The sequence below is a fragment of the Sapajus apella genome, unplaced genomic scaffold (assembly GCF_009761245.1).
Source record: "Sapajus apella isolate SASKATOON/1434 unplaced genomic scaffold, GSC_monkey_1.0 scaffold19, whole genome shotgun sequence".
In the NCBI taxonomy this organism is placed as follows: Eukaryota; Metazoa; Chordata; class Mammalia; order Primates; family Cebidae; genus Sapajus; species Sapajus apella.
The window spans coordinates 2,894,835-2,915,083 of NW_022436959.1; the positions used below are offsets into that span (position 1 = coordinate 2,894,835).

The following is a 20,249-nucleotide window of genomic DNA, read 5'->3' on the forward strand; positions in this document are numbered from 1 at the left end:
TCAGGCTGGGATCACCATGGGGGCTGGCTGCTGGTAAGGAATGGAATAGACCACCAGGGGAGAACACCTCCCAGGGGAGGCGGTGCCAGGGCAAGATGCTAGACCTGACAACAAAGCCTTCGGTGGCGAAGAGAGCAGAGACGCCGAGTATCCTGTGAAGGAAGTGACTCACCCCATCCCCAGCCCAGCTCCTTTTCTGAAAAGGAAAAAGGTGAGAATTCCAAAAAGAAAAACTGTCAGTCAATTCCAACATGGGAAGTCCCAAGGACCCCTACTCGGCCCCCGTCCAACAGCTGGTAACACAAAAAGCTGGCTGCTCAGAGAGCACAGCACATGTTGGAGGATATAAGAGCAGATGGGTGGCACACAGGCCATAACCACCAACAGGGAGCTGCTGTGCCAGGTGGAGCCAGGGCCCCCCTCCTGCACTCTGTGGAGCTGTGACAGCTGGTGGTGAACATTCTGGTGACAAGTGGGCCACGGGCAGGCGTATGGAGCACAGAGAGCAGGCTTATTCTTGCATACTTATGAGACACCCTCCAGAGAGTCCCAGAAATACTGGCCTGGAGCTTACAGGTGGAGAAGGTGTGAAGGTCTGCAGGTGCAAATGAGGCCAAGCAGTCAGTGAGATTTAAATTGATCCTGCTAACCTGACCTTATTTGTTTCCTCAGTATGGAGAGGCTTTGGGAAGGTAAGGCAAGAATAGTGCTGGTCAGTAATGGCCATTTGTTGAGCACATTATGCTTAATATTTGAAACAAGTTTTTTACTCTTTATCCCAACTCTGAAATGAGAACATTTGAGACAGGAGGAAATTGAGGCTGGGCATTCATGTAAAGGTAATGGCAGCGTTGGGGAGGGCTGTGGAAAAGCTCAGGAACAGGACTCAAATGTTCACAGCAGAAGCAGTCCCCGGCAGGGGCCCCTCTCTGGCATACTCGCTGTTCCCTCTGGACTCAGCAGGAACCTCCAGGCTCCAGTAAGGACATGGGAAATTTCTGGAGCTCTGCTTTCCGACCTGGGCATCTCCTTTAGAGGGAGTGGTGAGTTAGCCAAAGTGGGCATGGAAATGACTGTGAAAATGGAATGAGAGTTGGAAGAAGGTCATGATCCAGGAAAGGGCACGAGGAGGGCAAACTGCAAGAGCCTGAGGCACTGCAGGGATGGGAATGTTGAATGATGTAATGGCACACCAGGGTTTCCATGACTTTGATGCAAGGGGAAAGCGATTGTCACCTCAGACTCAATCTGGTAGTTTTTCTCCCTACCAAAAGGCAGGATGCCAGAGAAAGACCTTTTCTTGCCTGGGTAAGAGTTGTTTCTCCAGTGCTCCACTCTGACCTAGCAGGGAGCCAGCAGAGAGCATCCCACAGTCACCTCATCCAGCAGAGGACTGTCCACATGTACCATGGGCTCTGTTCATCAGTGACTTCAATTACAGAGGTCTAGCATCTGGGGGGTGACAGGCTAAAGGAAGTCAAACAAGCTTTTTGTTCTGTGTTTCATTTTGTTTTTTACCCTGGCACTTTCCAGAGCCTTTAACATGCTAAAATGAATTGCCACTCACCAGGAGTGGAGATGCAGCCGGTCCTGAATTTATCTGAAAAATGAAAATCTTTATTTGGAAAATGCTTATTAACATCTTAGCGAATTGGTGTTCCGGGAAAGATGATTTAGGAAAATCTGCTCTAAGCATACCACTGCCTGCTTCATGATTGTTTATTGCTTAATTTGATGCAACTTTTTTTAACCAAAAGTAAAATAACCCAGGTTTACTATTTGCAAAGCTTCTCCCTACTCCCAACACACACCTTCCTCTTTCCTCCTTTCCTTTTTTCTCGCTTCTCTTCTCCCTTTCACTCTCCCTCTCTGTTTCCTGCCCTTTACTGTACAAGAATGCCTTGAATAAAGAAAACCTACAAAATAGAAATATAAATTTGGCAGTGATTATTTAATTGGCCTTTGATTTCATGACAGACTAAAATAAACTGGCCTTCATATATATACATATGAAAGGATATTTTAAATACTAAAGGATTTAAAGTAAATATAAATATATATATTTGATAATTTAAATACTAAAGGATTTAAAGAATACTTGGTAAATATTTGTTGGCTTTCATGAAACATGTGGATGTTATGTGAAAATATATTGTCTGTGTCCCAGGAATGAAAAAAATAACCTTTTTGTGGCCTAGAGCATAATACTTCAGCCCTGGGGACCCCATTCACCTGGTATTCTAGGTATATGGTGCCTCCTGCAGCAGCCCTGGGCTCGTTACAAGTAACACTGATTCTTAGGTGTTTTATGACTTTTTATCAATCTCTTTAGAGGAAGCAGAGGGAAATTCAGAATTTTAACAGAGAATGTTTACCTTAGGACAGAAGCTAGATGAAAAGATCAGCTGGCACCCAGAACACACATATTTTCCCTGACAATCCAGCCAAATGTGAATTCAGGGGCTCGGTGTAATTCATCAGAAGAAAGCAACACTCTGCAGGTAGGTTGTGTGGCACTCACTCACGTTTGCAATACCGCCACGCTCAATTCTGAACAGTCAACTCATCAGAGCAGGACTGGTGAGAAAATCAAGGCTGGCTGCAGGCTTGGAGCCACCTCTTGGTGTCAGAGCCACCTGCACACAGCATGGAACAGGAGAACAGCCAGGGTGCCCTGGAGCCAGTTCCTTCCAGAAGCCAGCAGCCCTGGGGCTCCTCTATCCTACCTACTCCCAGCAAGAAGGAGCTGCCATGAATACAAAGGTGGAAAGAAGAAGCTCAGACTAGGAGAGGACGTGGGCTGTGCCTTAATTCTCTGGTCCCCAAGGCCCAATACAGTTGTCTAGTTAATACCACATTAAATGCACTGAATTGATTCTAGCCCCAGTTCCACTAAGAAATTCCTGAGTGATGGCTGGGCGTGGTGGCTCAAGCCTGTAATCCCAGCACTTTGGGAGGCCGAGGCAGGTGGATCACAAGGTCAAGAGATAGAGCCATCCTGGCCAACATGGTGAAACCAAGTGTCTATTAAAAATACAAAAATTAGCTGGGTATGATGGCATGTGCCTGTAGTCCCAGCTTCTCGGGAGTCTGAGGCAGGAGAATCACTTGAACCTGTGAGGCAGAGTTTGCAGTGAGCCGAGATCACGCCACTGCATTCCAGCCTGGGCAACGGAGCAAGATTCTGTCTCAAAAAAAAAAAAAAAAAGAAATTCCTGAGCTACCTTAGAAAGTTACTTCTCTAGGAGCCTGCAGCACAACAAACCACTCGAGACTTAGTGTCATAAAACAACAGCAAGCATTCGTTGTTACTATCTTTCACTGCTGGGGGTTGATGGTGTTCAGCTAGGCAGTTTTTGGTCCTCATGAAGCAACAGTCAGACAATGACTAGGACTAGAGTTCTCTTGAAGGCCTTTCCATTCATACTCTCTGGTGTCTGGCTTGGGAAGACCTAAATAGCTGGGGGCTGGAACAGCCGGGCTCCTCAGGCACCTCTGTCTATTACAGTGTGCTCCCTCCATGTGGACTCTCCATCAGAGTAGCTAGATTTCTTACAAGAAGTCACCTGTCCCAGGAGACAGGCCAGTGGAAGTCAATCACTCATTGTGATCCAGCTTCACAAGTCATGCAGTGTCACTTCCGCCATATTATATTTATGGAGACAGTCAAAAGTGCTGCTCACATTCCAGGGCAGGGGATATAGGTTCCTCTTCTTGATGGGAAGAGTGTTAAAGAATTTATAGACTTCCTTTGAAACAGAGCCTCAGTTTCTCCATATCCTCTAAATGAAGATAATAATACCTCATGGGCTAGATTTTTTTGGTGAGAGGAATGGAAGGATATTTGGGCCTAATGCAGACGAGCTCGTGGTGAAAATTAAGGTGCTGTCCAAACATAAGAGATGGGCAATTAGAGCTCTCTGGAGTTACAAATTCTTAAACTGGAACAGATTATAATCTTTCAGAGGTTAAAAAAGTTTTCTAATTGGTATTCTTTTCTTCAGTAAATAAATAACCTGAGTTGCAAAAATATAGTTTTCCCCAAAGGATCAACAATAAAGCCATTACAAATGAAAGAGAAATATAGTCTGTAAGTAATTTTTGCTTTTTCCTAATTTGCTCTGGATCAAAATAAGGTTGCCCACCATTATTATGAATCTTGTTACACTCACTGCCAAAGCTCAATGTCTTGAAAATGTTGCTGTGCATACATGTTTATAGTGAAAAGGATTTAAGAACAAAAATGAGTTGTCATTGGCCTATTTAACAATGACATCTGTACTCTATTTGTATAAAGAAGATAGGTTAAAATTTTTTCTGTACCCACTTCAATTGTCACACCAATAACAAGTTATTATACTCATGTATTAATTGAAACTCTTGGTTGCAAAGAAAAAACAATCAAGGCTTAAACAAAAACAACAACAAAAAAGAAACGTAGAGGGCCTCAAGCACTGGAGTGTTGGATGTGGCAGGAGGGTCTGGAACTGACAGCTGGTGGAAATTCAGTCATCCAATTATTCATTCTCTTTCTCTCCCCCCATCCTTGTTTCTCACTGTGTCTTCTGCATTCTAATCTGCACACTGATTATATCTATATTTCTACTTCTCAGCCAACATGACAAGCAGAAGTGGCTGCTCCATAATCTTCAGTTTTGAGTCTTTCATTCACCAACGCTCTGGGGCTAAATTAAAACTCTTAGTTATAGGTCCAAATTCTTGGGAGAGACAGTGCTGCCTGGTTGTGCAGGGGCCAATATCCATTCAGGGCCAAGTCACATGATACAATTGTGCTGTAGGCTCCTGGGCATACATGGCGAAAGAGTGCTACTGGAGAGGGCCTAAGGGATTCTTGGTGAAATGGAGAGCCATTCTAGAGCACGGCTGCTACAACATATTTACACACATACCTTCCTGCTCTACTAAAGGGCAGAACTATATTTTATTATCCTCAATGTCAAGCCCAACCCATAGTAGGTAGTCAATGCATGCTAAGCTTTATGAGTGAAAGCTTTTATAGTCACATTTCTTAAACAGTGAAACCACCTAGAGCTCTGGGGCGCTTTGAGAATCTTGTGATAATTAGCACACTAAATGGTGTTATCTCTTTTAAGTCCATCTTGATAATTTGAAATGTAACCCAAAGGCACAGGTTGATGTCTGAAAACAAACTTCTCTAATATAATTATTTCTCTTTAATGAAGTATCACAAAATGCATTTTAGGTGGTAATGGAATGGGGAAAAATACATGATGATCAAGGAGAATGGGCAAACACAGTGCTTAGATATATATGTCTTCAGCTTATAATTTAAAAACACTAATGTATGCCTTAGTGTCTGTGGACCAGTGATACACTAGGGCTCCGTGAAAAGTCTATTCATCTAAAATAATAACGATTTGGGGGTAAATTATTGGGAGATGATTGAAGGCCAGAGGAAAATATGCAGTGAAAATCTAGCAATCAGTGCTAGACATTCTCAAAAGGAATCTGAATTTCGTACCAATCTCATTTTATTCAAAGTATCCCATAATTTTTGAGTTGGAATTTAGGGCAACATGCATTTCATCCCCTCGCAGTAACAATCAGTGACTTGGCCAAAGTCACATAGATGTCCTGGAGGGTCAAGGGACCAAAATGCCTAAGCGGAGGCACACACGTCCTAGAAGAACTGGTTCATTCTTTCCTCCACAGCTTGCCATTTATTCCTTTAAAGGGAAAAATTCTCAGCTTGGAGTGCTTTAATCTTAGGCAACAAATGCTGTGGCTCCTGGGACTTATGTAGTCTTGGTAGGCACTGGAATGCCCCAAAGCTTATCCCTGCAGGCTCACCCACAATACTGATGTGTTTGCTTTGTCACCATCTATTTTTCCTGCCCACTTTCCAGGAAGGCTCTGAGCTGGGGCACCTGACACACTGTCAACGTCTAGCTTCAGGTACCCTCCAGCTACCTTCTTCAACTCAATTACATAAATATTGTTCTGCCTAGGTCTATTCTCCAGGCCAATGACTCACAGCCATGGGGGTATCGCAGCACACTGGGGTGCTGCAATGGGCGTGGGTCTAAGCCATTTGTTACTAACAACGGAGTACTGAAGTCTGCCAATGACTTACTTTTTACTATATAAAGAGAATTCAAGTGAATCCCCATGACATGCCACATTCAATTGCACTGAACATACTTTATTAGGATGGGCTGTAACCTTAGGATGGGCTCTTAGCATCTTTATTTTCAAGGAAGCAAATTTTTAGCTTTTAAGGGAAAAAAACTCATGTTGTTTTCTTTTATGAATTGTCCACTTCACAAGACAGTGTAGTGTCAAGGGTTAGGGACAGTGGCCTGAGTTCACACCCCAGCTCCACCCCTAACTAGTGATATAACCTTGAGCAAGTTTACTCTTCCTCTCCGAGTTCTTTCTCCTATAAATTGAGGATAATGAAAGGATGTACCTTGTAGGCTTTTGTGAAAACGAAACAAGGTGAAATCCTTAGACAGTACTTGGAACCTGGAAAAGGATAGTTTTGTAGGGCTCTTATTATTTTTTTATTGTAAGGCTTTTCCCTTTACTGGGGGTTTTCTTTGATGGTGTATCAGTCTTATGTTGGAGCATAAAGAACAAATGTATCATTACTGCCTTGTATAATGCCCATACACAAATCTATAAGCTGGCTAAGCCTGGATTTCTTTTGTTTTCATGATTCTTAAAATTCCATGGGCCTCTTTTTTGGCTGGCTCCCAAAATGCATCTTGTGTGTGAGTAACTCCAAGGAAAAAAAAAGGGGATTTGAGGAGATTTTCTCCGAAATGTTTCATGACTCTCTTCACTGGCTCTCAGTCTTGCACCTTGAGTCACTTCTCCCTTCCTCCATCCATCATCTTCATGCTCTTTCTGTTTCTCTTCCAGGGACAGGGGAGATAGGGTGAGTCCTTCTCAGGCTGTCTGGGCTATGGCCAAGCTGGGGCTGAGCAGAGGAGACAAATGGAGGTCTGGGAGACAAATCTCTGTCATCGCAGTTTAAAGTCACGAGTCATTTTGTAGCCAGTACTGTGTATCTACTGTGCCTGGTGGGATAAATTAGCATTCATGACCTTATCTAAGTGTTGTCGAGGCTACAAAAGAGAAGCTCAAATAGAAACCAGTGCCAGGAACAAAGTCCCACCTTTGATGTATGAAACCCACGTCTATGTTTTGACTTGTGATTAGAGTGACATTCTGCATTGTTACCTCATTATCTTTTCCTTTTACTGTACAGACCCTGGGTAAAGCAAAACTAATATATGTTAAAAATCTATCATAAGGGGCCGGGTGTGGTGGCTCATGCCTGTAATCCCAGCACTTTGGGAGGCCAAGGCGGGTGGATCATGAGGCTAGGAGTTCAAGTCCAGCCTGGCTGATAGGGTGAAACTCCTCTCTACTAAAAATAAAAAAATTAGCTGGGCATGGTGGCTGGCACCTGTAATCCCAGCTACTTGGAAGGCTCAGGCAGAGAATTGCTTGAACTCGGGAGGTGGAGGCTGCAGTGAGCCGAGATCACACCACTGCACTCCAGCCGGGGTAACAGAGTGAGACTTCATCTCAATCAATCAATCAATCAATCAATAAATAAGAAACGAGCAAAGAGGTTTGTTTCTCTTTTCACTAAAGCTGTGGGTCTCAGGCTCCCTGCTTGGTGGAATCACCTGAGAAACTTCTTAAAGGTACAGATGCCATCCCTTTCTGATTGCATTCACCTGGAGTGACATCTGGGCACTAGCATTTTTCAAAGCCTCCCGGGTAATTGTAATGTTGCCAGAGCTGCAGGGAAGAGAGGCAGCAGCCTATGGGTATCCACTGAGCAGTGCCATTACTTCTTTTGTCCCCCACTTTCAGGTTCCAAGAAAAGAGTTAGATGATACCAGATCTGAAGTAGTCTAACTCCATAGATCCCAAAATAATATATCTGTGTAACCTCTTAATAAAGTTTTATAAATAGTACATGTCCTATTGTTACCTATCTCATTCTCTTGGCAGCATTTTTAAGACTTGTTTAACTGTAAGATTTAGTTAAACTACTAAAAAAGAATTATGATGGATGTTCAATAGCTATTCCTCCAAAATTTGACTCTTAAAAAAGGGATGAAGAATAAACTTTGTGGAAATGTGCCTCTATTGTTTTTTCCCAAGATTTCTACAAATTTTTTGTTTACTTTTCTTGAATGTGTCCTTCACAAGTGTATAGATTATTAAATATTCATAATAGAGGAATATGAGAAAATATTTGTCCTCAAAAAATACAAAAGAGGAGCAAAAAATTTTAAAAAATTTAAAAAACCTTGGCCAGGTACGGTGGCTCAAACCTGTAATTCCAGTATTCTGGGAGTCTGAGGCAGGAGGATTGCTTTAGCCTATGATTTCGAGGCCAGACTGGGCAACATAGTGAGACTCCGCATCTATAAAAATACTCACATACAAAACAAAAAAACAACGCTTAAGTTACCGGGAAATGTGACCTTCAAACACTCAGAACTGATTCCTTTGGAGTAATGACCCTTAAACCACCTTTCAGGCCAGCATTTTGCAAGGTGTAGTCAAGATCTATGTGCATCACAGTCCTCTGGCTAGAAATGCAGACAAAGGCCTCACCTGAAACTCATTCTCTAGGGACAGGAGCTGATAAAGTACATCTTAAGCAAGCTTCCTTGATATTTTGACTTAATTTTTTATAGCAGCATTGCCATCTTTAAAATAAAACTGTGCCTGAAATTCCAGTAAATAAACCAGGTGAAAGGATGATGCAGGCTTGGGGTTCAGCAGTGGCCTGTTCTGGGGCTCCAGAGAAGTTTCCCTGAGGCACCATACCCAGCCACATGAGGGACTCCAAACATCAGAGTCACCTCTGCCTCCAGCTTCCAATGAGCTGCCCATCCCTTAGCTTTCCTACTCTCCCTCCATCATGTCTTCCTAGGCTGCCTTTGTTAAGGTCCTTGGTGCCCTGGTCTTACCATATTCTTTCTCCTTTAATCATCTTATTTGCTCACTGGTTTCTGGAATGCATGCATTCATCCAGAATAGTCACAGAAGAAAAGAAACTCAGAATATATAAGGTTGCAGTGAGGCAAACTAATTTTTTTAAATCTTTGCATTGAACACACTGAACAGTGGATGTTTAGCATCCCATCATTTCACTGTGTACCCACCCTGGCTGGAGTGGGCTTCAAAGATAGGCAAGCATTCTCTGGCTGTCCAGGATTGCTATGGAGGGCTGAATCTTGTATTACATGGTTGTCTATGTTATGTAAAGTAACTAACATTAGATTCTCCATGCAAGTCTAATTCTCGTGAAGAAAATAATATTACAGATTAGAACTTTGAAGCTGACATTGAAGGAATTGTGTGTCACTTCTTAAAGTTATAGTTGTGTTTTTTTTTTCACCATGAGAGATGAGGAAACGAGAACAAACACAAAGTCTGTGTATGAATTGCAGTGCTATGACAAGCATAGATTGGGCAGTTCCAACTAGCCCTCCATGCTGTTTAAGATCCAAGTGTGACTAAATGCTGATCACACACAACAAGATACATCATTTGAAACAATCACTGGGGGTTACTATTGTGGCATCTCTTTGGGGAAATCCAGAGACCCAACTTAACCCTCTCTAACTTCCATGCATTGAACAAGTGAGTATTGAGAGAGGCTCAGGGTGAAGAAAAGCACCAGCCCTAAAATATCATTAACATCATTTCCACCCCTCCCCCAACCCCAGTACCCCCCAGCCAGAGGTGGAAACCCTCAAAACATGGGTGGAATGAGGAAGAACATGCCACTTCTTCCTCCTTTGTCCACTGCACCCATAAAACAAGCCATTTTGGGCACGCCAGAAAGGATAGGAATAAGCTCTTTTATTTTCCTTCTACCTCCAATTCTCTCATTAACTCAGGGCCAATGGCAACTGGGAATTACTTATTCTGATTCCTCCTGAGACTGCACAGAATGTGCATGGTGTATTCCTCCCAAAGCTGCTAGAAACCTAGTATGGTGTTCACTGCTCTAAAAGCAAGATGCCAATGCTAGAGCACAGTTTCATTGCACTTTATACCTCAGCTCTTGCCAGAGCAGCCTTGACTCCTCCAGACACAATATTCATGATCCAGGCGCAAAAATCACGTGCTGGAATTCATGTCAGTTAGTTTTCTTTTAAGAGCCAAAGACTCCTTATCAGCTACTACTCACTAATCTGTTGCCTGCTACAAACTGGATACTGTAGCAACAGGGAACTTCTTGGCAGGCAGAGTAGGGAGTTCACCCACTCCAGCATTGCCAAGCAGAGTGTGCTTCAGGTCATCTTGCCATGGCAATGAAATGTTTCCAGCTATTTCCTTAAGGTTCATTACCTAAGAACAAACCATGAGTCATGGCACAAGGGGAGGTGAATTGAATTAATGCCTGATCGGTAAGTAAAACAACAAAATCTTAGTTTTAAAATATATCTACAAGATTAATCTAAAGTAACTACACTTTAGAAATGTACAGTGAATACTTTGAAGGTCTAGACTTAAACCAATCTGTTTCCTAATCATTAGGAATCAGTATTAGAGTTCTGTCAATCAAGACTTGATTCACTTATTTATTCAACAAATGTATTTATGCATGTAGTGTGTGCAGCTACTGCCCTGGGAATACGTATTGCCTTCGAGGAACTTACACCTAATCTATATTGTATATATTTTAAATGGGTGAATCTTTGCTTGAAACTGTTAATGTTAATAGGGCCAAGTACAATCACACAGATTTTCCAAAGAGTTAGTTTAACCTTTCAGCTGGTCTCATATTTGTCCTGTCATGCTCTAAACATTGCATTACAGGTGTGCCATAACTTGCCCTTTCTGTCATGGCAGCAGACTCTCAGCCCCTAGGATTTCTCCCCGTGTCCACATTCTGGCTCTCATCTCAGCCATCCCCACCACCCACGTCACAAATTTACTCCCTCATATCTACTTGTACAATGTTCTTCAAATCCCTCAAATAGTTTAAATAGTGTTTTGCTCAATAAACTTCACTACTTTTTTATTTCCAAATAAAACCTTTGCCCTTAAGACCCTGAATCTCAATCAATCTAATCTAATTAACTTTGTTTTCTGTGATTTGATTAAATCATTTAATCATGTAATCAATTATTAACCAACAAAGATTTAAGAGGCACCTATGGTGTGTCTGGTGGTGGCAACCTGGATTCCTCCCTCAGGTGTGAAGCCCTCCTCTGTTCAGCATGACAGGGGTGTTGGTGGCTGAGGGCTCCCAACTGAGTCCTTCTCTGGCAATTACTGTTGGCTGAAGGGAGCTGCCTTCCTGAGGTTACTCCTGCTCATTGGAAGCAGTCAGCGCTGATAATAGGTTGATGTGAATGTCAAAGATTTGGGACCCTTACTGCAACTTGCAATGAATTTGAAGGGCCATCCTAGCTCCAGAATTCCCTGTTGGATTGGACTGAAGTTCAACTTCTCTCAGCCCCATTCCACTTTCCGCACCCCATTACAGGCTCAAGAAGCTTCTAGTCCAACAAAGAAATCAGACAAACTGGCAAATAAAACACTGTGGTAAGAGATATGACAGGGGAAGGTCTAGGTTACAGGGGGAGAGGAGAGTTCCTGCAGGAACTGAGTTCTAAGTGAGATGTGAAGACTGAGCCAGAGTCATTCAGGAGAACTGGCAGGGCGTGGGCAGGACAGAAGGGTGGCCATCGAAGATAATGTCCAGGGAAGAGAGGACATGAGGCACTGGGAATGGCAGGAGGCAAGGCTGGTGAAGAAGGGGCAGGAAGAGGGTGTGTGGCATAGATCATGAAGGCCTAGTTAACCATGTCGTCAGATTTGGAAGTGCTGAATGGTTTTCAAAACAAGGATTCAATTTGCATATTGGAAACAGCTCTCTGGAAGATTGATGGGCAGCAAGAGAAGACGCAGAGACCAGTTGGGGCTGCTGCTGAAGGCCATGGGAAAAATGAGTGTGGTTCATGGCATTGAGGATGCAAAGCAAGGAATTGATTTGAGGACCATTAATGAGACAGAATCAGCAGGACGACTGCCTGGATAAAGGAATAGGGGAATTGGTAGTGCCATTTGCTGGAGTAAGGAGACTGGAGAAAAAGCAGCCTTGGACTTTTGGGTTTGAGCTGACTAAAAGACACCCCAGTGTAAGCACTGAATGGGCAGTTGGGCATATGGGTCTGAGGCCGAGGAGAGCTGGGCTGCAGACACAGGTTTGGAAATCTTCAACAAAAAGACAATGATGATATTGCCCAGTGGATACGTGTAGATATAAAAAAAGAGCCTAGTTTTTGAATTCTAGAGGACATTGATATTTGTAAACAAGAGGTTTCTTTAAGGGAGACTGGAAAAGAGCAGGCAAAGAGATCACAGAACCCAGGAGTGTGTGGGTCAGAGAAACCAAAGGAAGGAAGTGGTCATCTGACATGATAATAACTGATGTGTCCTGTGAACCAGAAACACGGAGGTTTTTAACGATCTTGGTGAAAGGAATTCTGTGCAGTATTAGACGAAGATGCCAGACTTCTGTGAACTTGAGTGTGACTGGAAAACCCTGAGGAAAGCATAAGGACTCCTGGAAACCTCTGAGGAAGCAGAGATAGCAGGTTTAAGGGACTCTGCCAAGGATGTCTATGTACGAAGGAAGGACGGAGATAGAGAGGTTGATGGGGGGGAGTTCTAATTAAGATAACAGCCATGTCACTTGGGCGTGCTTAAGGCTATAGAAAGGCAGCCAGAAGAGTGGAGAGATATACAAGCAGCTAGTTAATAAAGGGAGCACCAAGACGGTGGGATGGAGTAGACCATCTCCTGGAAGAGAGGCTGGCTATGTCCAGAAGAGGGGCTCCTCCTTGTGATGGGAGGGAAGCAGAATCTTTGGTGAGTCTGAGGGTATGTGGCAGCTCCTTCTGATGGTGCCCAGTTTCTCCATTAAGTAGGAGGAAAGGCCATGTTTAGGGGTGTGGGAGTTGGTGACAGAGTAGCAGGTTTAAGAGACTAGGGGGCATTTGCTGTATCTTTTTGAGAGAATGGAACCAGGAGAATGTAGAAAGCAGAATGTAGGATCCAGTTGCTAATGGAAACTACGAATCCATAGGGTTCCTGCCTTCTAAGTTGTGGGATTTCTCCAGCACTCCTCAGTAGCATGGGTGTGGATCCAAAGTTGGACAGTAACATTCTGCCATGTGGATGAGACAGAAGGACCATGCAGGGAAAGATCCTGGCAGAGGGAATTGCAGTGACAGGCCCTGGCGTGGAAGCAAAATACCAAACAGATTTGGAGGCAGTAGAGGATTGGATATTTGAATTTTAAAATGTAGAGGCAAAGCCAGATAGGGGTGATGAGATGGTTCAAGGTGAGACCGTAAGAGTTGGTCGATGACATGAAGTGGGAGTCCAGATCCCTGGAGACAAGAATGTCAAGGAGCTGAGAGGCTCAGTGTTGAAGTCATTCCTAACACTGGTAGGAGCTGGAAGGACTGGGGTCAATGCTGGAGTAAATAGTGGGGTCAAAGGGGAGTTGACGGGCAGTCTGTAGGACACCAGACTAAGCGTAGATAAAAAGGAGTTCAGAGGAGCTTTCTGGGAGTGAGAAAGAAGGCTTGGAAAGAGTGGGTGGAGCTGTGGGAGAAAGAGCCTGTCATAGGATAAGGGTCTTCTGGGAAGGGGTAGAAGCTACAGAGAAGAACTGAGTGAATCAGGAACAGATCACTGACCTCAGGGAGCACAAGGCAAGGGTGACTAGAGGGAACAGCTTAGGCGTGAGAGGATACACTGTGTGATATATCCAGGTGCTCACCCTAGATAATGCAGGTAGGAGACTGACCACATGCTGTCTAAGTGAAGCGGTCCCAAATCGTCCTATGTCTGAGGGCAGGTGAGAGGAAGGTTCAGGCCTCTGGCAAGGATTCAACAGAGGCCAGCTGGAGGAAAGCAAGCTCTGGCCCAAAGAAGAGGCCAGAGGTAGAATTTTTGCCTCCCAGTATTCCTAAAGCCGCCTTCATTTTAGGGGGAACTAAGCACCCTTGAAGGAAAAGCCGCTCTGGCCCAAGTAGATTTGGGGAACTCTAAAATCCCAGGCTCCAGGTGGAGGGACACTAGGCATTTCATGTTCCACTCAACAGTTAACTCCTTCATTCACTCTTTAATCCGTTCACTTATTCCTCAAACCTACATCAGTTGCTTCTTCCCTTCCTTTCTCATCTGAAAAGGTTTAAGGTGTTCATATTCGCACTGACAATGTGCCAGGCCCTGAGCAAGGGCTTTAGAAATATACAGCTCCCTGACTATAATTCCTTTGCCATGTTGCCTTCTATTACAACAAAATTTATCCTTCCAGCATGACCTAGACCGAATTTCACCTCCTCCCTAAAAACTAAATCATATTGGCCATCAACTGTTCTCTTTGGAATTCTTTTACTGCTTATTCTCGGAATCACATATTTTGCTATATAACTATATTTTATTCTAGCTTACCCTGCCTGCCCAGTGAAACTGTAAGCCCTTGGGTATGGACAATTAGCACATGCATTTTAAGTATCTCTAATATCTACTAAAGTACTAAAGACATAGTAAGGCCTCAACATCATGAATTACATTCTAAAGAGACGTGCCCCTCTGCAACAGAGTGGTTCTTGATGATGCACTATAACCAGGCCTAATAATGAACTCTGAGTTTCTCAGAAACACTCATTGGAGCATGAACAGTTTAAATTACAAGGTCAGCTCCAGAAAAGACAGAAGATAAGATGTAAAGAGCAAGAGTAGCAATTTACATTTGTTCTCACCAGACTAAAAGAATACACTATAATATAGTGTCAAGTGAATGCTGGAGCTTTGGAAAGTAGAATGTTACACAGACATATTTTGTTGCACCCATTTTAGGTTTCCAAGAAGTGTTAGGATTACGCAGGTTTCTCTCTTGGTATGAGCAACTGCTTAGCAAGACAAATGTCAGATTCTAGAATTTGACCCTAGGACACTTTTCCAATACAGTGATCAAGTGACCTAGTTCAAGAAAATGCCAAATAAATGTCACGATTTCTCATTCAGCTGTCATTTTATGGGTAGGAGAGCAAGTAGGAGGAAAAGGGGAATATTTAGAAGTTCTAAATGGGGCCTTTAAAATGCCAATGTGGAGATGTAAGAAAACTGGTTCCCAGCATAGTCTTCCCTTGACCAAATTTACTTTTTTCATTGCCCATCTGACAATGTTTCCAATTCCTATACCTTATTATCACTAAGCTTTATTTTTCTGCATCTTGTTGTTTTCTTCTATGATTATGTTCTTCCTATTTTATGCTTATTTTCTCCTTATAATCTCCTCTGTCTCCATCTCCAATGTTTAAAAGATATGTCTTTCTGATTTTAACATTTTTATTTCAATGCCCAAAGTGTAGCTTTTAGTGAGAAAAAGACTTGGTTTGCACCCCAGGGGCCGGGGCAGCGATTCTTTATAAGTGATTGCTCTTTCAGGTTCCAGTACTTACAATCTATCTGCCCTGACCCAGTATTTCAATAGCATCACACAGAAAGTACCTTTCTGGTGCATCTGGAACTCCCAGAATAAAAGAACATTAAAGCTGGTAATTGTAATGCTTAATTTCATTATAATCTTAGATCCATTAATAGATTGTCCATGTACAAAATGTTTTAATATGCAGCGTGCAGTGCTTGCAGCTTTCAGTTTGCCAGAGGTTGTTTTTGAGCATCTACCACTATGTGTGGCAGACACTGGTCTACAAATACAGACAGAAATTAGCTGCATTCCCATTCTCTGCTCCTGTGGATCTCATAGTACTAAGGATAAAACGAAATTTGGCATAGAATCTTCCATGACTGATCTGGTTTCCATTCCGCCACCCTTCCTGTGTGAAATGCTTCATTTTGGTTGTGGGGGGGGGGAGGTGGGCACAAGGAGTGGCCTCCTATTTTAACCAGGCCTAAGGACCCATGAGATGGGCAACATTTGTAAAGCATCTGTGGAAAGCAGGGAACCATTCAGGCACATCAACTGCCCAGAGAGTTGAGAAGCTTGAAGCCCAGCAGGCCTGGGCTGTTCTTGTTCTCCCGCTCTCTACTGGGCGGCATTCTTCCCTTGCTATACCCCAACTTGGATTGTCAGCCTCAGGTTCTGAGAGGACAGAAGTTTCTCATTCTCCTTAAACATCATCCACTACTTTGAACACTTATTGAACAACTACTAACATCCAGACAATTTGAACATTCACCGAGCAACTACTTGGATATAGATGCGTTACATACATTGTCTTATTTTTACAAACCTGTGAACTAGATGTTTTTGTTACCCCCATTTTACAAATGCAGAAACCCAGATTGAAAGAGGTAGAGTATGGGTCAATGCAGTGGCTGCAAACTGGATCTACATTGACCGTGTTTTAAAACAAAACTAACACCCCACACTGTCCCTCTCTGGGAGTCTCTGCATGGTTGTCAAGCCAAGCAGGGGAAGTGACAAGCACTCGCAGAACGTCATTCATTCACTCACTTATTCATTCAACAAACGTTTTCCTGGTAGAATGGTACCAGCTTAAAGGAGGTAGTTTCTGAATTCAGGGCCAATCACATAAAGGAGACACATAGCGATCTAATCGTTCAAATGTTGAACCTCTTTTTCCATGTGTCTTTCTAATCATTAAAAAAAAAAATCCATCGTTATTTGTATTATCTTTAATAGATACTGAATCAGCTTTCTTTTAACCGAATAAATGCAACATTAATCCCAGAGGTAACATTGGATTCATGTGACATTGTTTCAGAATCCAAACCTTCTGCATCATCTTTCGATTATTTTTTTTTTTTTAAACAGCGTATACAAATAGTTGTTCCTTGCTCCAATAAAGATACCGGAAAATCCAAATTCACAAAACAGACAGGATATGAGGGAGTATTAATTAGCATGGGAAACATCCTCCCTTTACAAAACAATCCACTGTTCCTTCAAAAGGCCTAACAGTGAATCAATGCTGGTATTAATAAAGAAATCACTGGTCAAAGAAACAGAAAGAGCGAGAAAGCCATGTGATGTCCTAGGAATTACAACAGAGATAAGCAGAGCCATGGGCATTGATTTACGAAATTGGGACTTAAAGACAACTTTTTGGAACAAAAAGTTGGGCACGGCCAGGAAAGGAACCTCCCATTTGTAATCCCTCATGCTGTAAGGCTTTGTGAAAAGAATGTGGGGGTGGAGGGGAGAGGTGATCTACTTGGTTTTCTAAATTTTTCTGGGATTCATTTGCTCATGCATTCTGCTACGTAAAAGAAAACACATTTTCGACTAAAGTCTCGTATCTTATCAACAGTTTTCCTGCTATTAACCAACAACGTTACAACAAGTGCAACAAACTGAACGGACTTCTTGATAATCTTTCCTTCTCCAGCCAATCCATCCTATCACCTTCGGCCTGGCTCCTATCCTGCTTTTCAGTTTACACTTGTACCTCGGCCCTTATCAGCTCCTCACAAGATTCTAGGCTGCTATTTTAATACTCTGTTGCTATTTTAAATCGGGTCGCACCAGTTCTTAGCCTTGGTAAGAGAGGAGCTGCACTGGGCTGCGCTCTAAGTTGCGCGACCACACACAGGGGAGTAAATGGACACGGTGACTTAACCGCCATCGCGCGCTTAAAAGCGGCGGGGCCGACCAGGCGTCCGGGCGCACGCGCAGCGCCGCTCAGTGGCCGCTCCGGGTGCCTTCTCCCTGCCCCGCCGCGTCTCGCCCGCGCGGGCTCCACGCGCAGCCTTAATAGGCTCCGAAACTTCGATCAGCGCTCCGACGCCCGAGAGGGCTCTTCCTTCGGCCCTGTCACTCCTACAATGGAAGGGCGGCCGTCTCCGGAAGGCTGTCCCAGCCCACATCCTCTATCCAGCCGAGCCCCGCTCGGGCCCCAAAGACGCGTGGGTCGCCTGGCGGCAGCGGGTTCAGCCCCGCCCGCACCGGAAGTCCGCGCGTGCGCGCTGGCCAGCCGGGAGCGCGCGTCCGGCGCAGAGGGGCGGCGGGGGCGGGGCCGCGGCCGCTCTCAGGGTGTCCCCGCCCCCGCCCCTCGGCGTTCCGCGGTCGCCGTGACAACCGGAGCGGCAGCAACGGCGGCGGGCGCGCGAGTCCGGCGCCGCCTCTCGGCGGTACTGCCAGCCAGGCAGCAGCCGCCCGGCCTCCGCGCTCTCCCCGCCTCCTGGCCCGCGGGGAGGGACGGGCCCGCCCTCCGCCCTCCGCCCGCCCGCTGGAGAGTGAGCGGCGCCCAGCCGCCCAGCCAGCCCGCCGTTCTCCGGCCGCCGTCAGGGCGCGCGCAGCAAGCGGGCGCGACTATGCCAAGATGGTCCTGCAGGCGCGGAATAAGCACCGGGAGGCGGCTCCCAAGCCGCCCCAGCCGCCCCGCGCCTCGCAGTCGCCGCTGAGGGGGGCGCCGGACGTCGGCGCCGGGGAGCCCGGGCCCGAGCGCGCGCCCCCGTCCCCGGGGCGCAAGGGCGCCGCGGGCAGGAAGGGGCCCCGCGCCGAGCCCGCCGCGCCGCCCGCCGGGGGTGGCCTCGGGGGGCGCCTGGCGGCCCGATTGCGCGGGGCGCTGGGCCTGCGGCGCGCGGGGCGCGGCCGGACCTGGACCACGCTCCTGTTAGGTGAGCAGCCCGAGAGCGGGCGCCGCCGGGACGCGGAACTTTGAAGCGCGGGTCCCCTCCCCTCCCCTCCCCTCCCCTCCATTTCCTTTCCTTCCCCTCTCCTCTTGCTTCCGCTGCGCTGAGCCCCGCCGACCGGACCCGCCAGTTTGCAGCCCTCTCCGACTTTTTGTCTGGGACGTTCTTACCTTCTCCTCCACCCCTTCACTCCCTGGCTCAGCCCTCCTCGCTCGCTTCCCACCCGCGCTCTGACTGGGCTTTAAAAGAATGGCCCGGGGATCAACAGCTGCCCGGCCTGGCCACGGGCGGCTGGTCTGCGCTAACGAGACTTGGGCGCTGCTGATTGGTGCGTCCGGCCGCCTTCCCGTTATCTTGGCCCCTGACCGCCAGGATGGTTTGCTTTGGCTTGGAAACGATTCAGTGGAGCTCTAAGCAAACGCACATTCCCTGTCCTAGAGAGTTGCTTAAAGTTATAATTAAATTTTAGCGTGCTTTTTTCTTCTTGGCCGCAGATGCCTCCCGTGGCACTTTGTGATTCCCCTCGACACGTCACTTTCCAGGTTCTGTCTGTGGTGTTTGGGGCGCACGAGCCTTAATCCTCCCTGCTGGCCTGGGAACGTTTGGTGGAGAGGGCTCTCCTCCCCTCCCTCTGCCATGCACCAAATGGATGCTGTGTAATGATGTGCTGAAAAATATAAAGTTGAAGCATTCATATGTTGCGAACTGAGATCAGGTTTCCTTTGTTTCCTGATTGACATTTCAATAAGGCAAGTTATAGCAGTTTAGATAACAGGCCTAATTTTTGTAAGTCAACTAGTGAAATCCTGTAACGTTGCTTTTTCTGTATGCCTCAGTGGGCTGTTGTTACTGAACTATTTAATTACTGGTGGTTTATCCCTTAGTATATTTTCAAAAATCTCTTAGTGACCCAAAGTCCCCTTAGCCAGGAGTCGGGGTCCGGTATAAGCCGAGGAATAGATCACAGCAAATTGGCTTCCCCTGTGATCACAGACACCACCAAAAGCCATTCAATCATAAAAAGCCACTCATCTCTGTGTGTATGTTTTAATGGGCTCAAGAAGGTTGTTCTTAGGGTGCTTTTTATTTTCTGTTGCAGATTCAAGCCTAGAAAAACTCAGGTTTTTGGGTTTTTTTTTCCAGCACATTTACACTCCCCCCCCCCCCCACACACACACTTTTTTTTTTCCAGTGGAGAGCTTGAAAAGCTGGCTAGTGTGCAGGTTAGAAAAGCTCACCTTGGGGAGGCAGCACGATACAGTGGATGAGGCAGAGCCTTCAGATCTAGTACACAGCGGTTCAGTTTGGTTTAAGTTTCAGGTTTCTTCCTTTGTGAGTCTTTCCTTCTCTGCTAGTGGGGGGTTATCACATGGCGAATTTACTCCATAGGGATGTGCTAAGGATCATGACTAAAAGGAGTGGGTGATACATGGGAAGATTCTTTGTGTTTAGAGCACTTGACACATTGTAGTTGCTGTAATAAAAGCAAATGTGTGATACCGATTTAAGATCTGATGACAATGAAGTTGCATTTTTATTGAATGACTAATGTAAACATTAACCACTTTGTAGTA

At 45.2% G+C, this 20,249-nt stretch overlaps 1 protein-coding gene and 1 long non-coding RNA gene across 3 annotated transcripts in view; one reads left to right on the forward strand and one right to left on the reverse strand.

The window, feature by feature from the left end:
• Positions 1-19,070, reverse strand: part of LOC116557358 — a 231,370-nt gene extending 212,300 nt beyond the window's left edge. For both annotated transcript variants that reach the window (XR_004271483.1, XR_004271482.1), the window contains exon 1: positions 18,846-19,070. This is a non-coding gene — a long non-coding RNA (uncharacterized LOC116557358). The remainder of the gene's footprint in view (positions 1-18,845) is intronic.
• Positions 18,273-20,249, forward strand: part of DPY19L1 (dpy-19 like C-mannosyltransferase 1) — a 121,622-nt gene continuing 119,645 nt past the window's right edge. Inside the window, exon 1 of the mRNA XM_032286816.1 lies at positions 18,273-18,660. Coding sequence (XP_032142707.1) covers positions 18,363-18,660 — 298 coding nt within the window. The 5' untranslated portion in view covers positions 18,273-18,362. The remainder of the gene's footprint in view (positions 18,661-20,249) is intronic.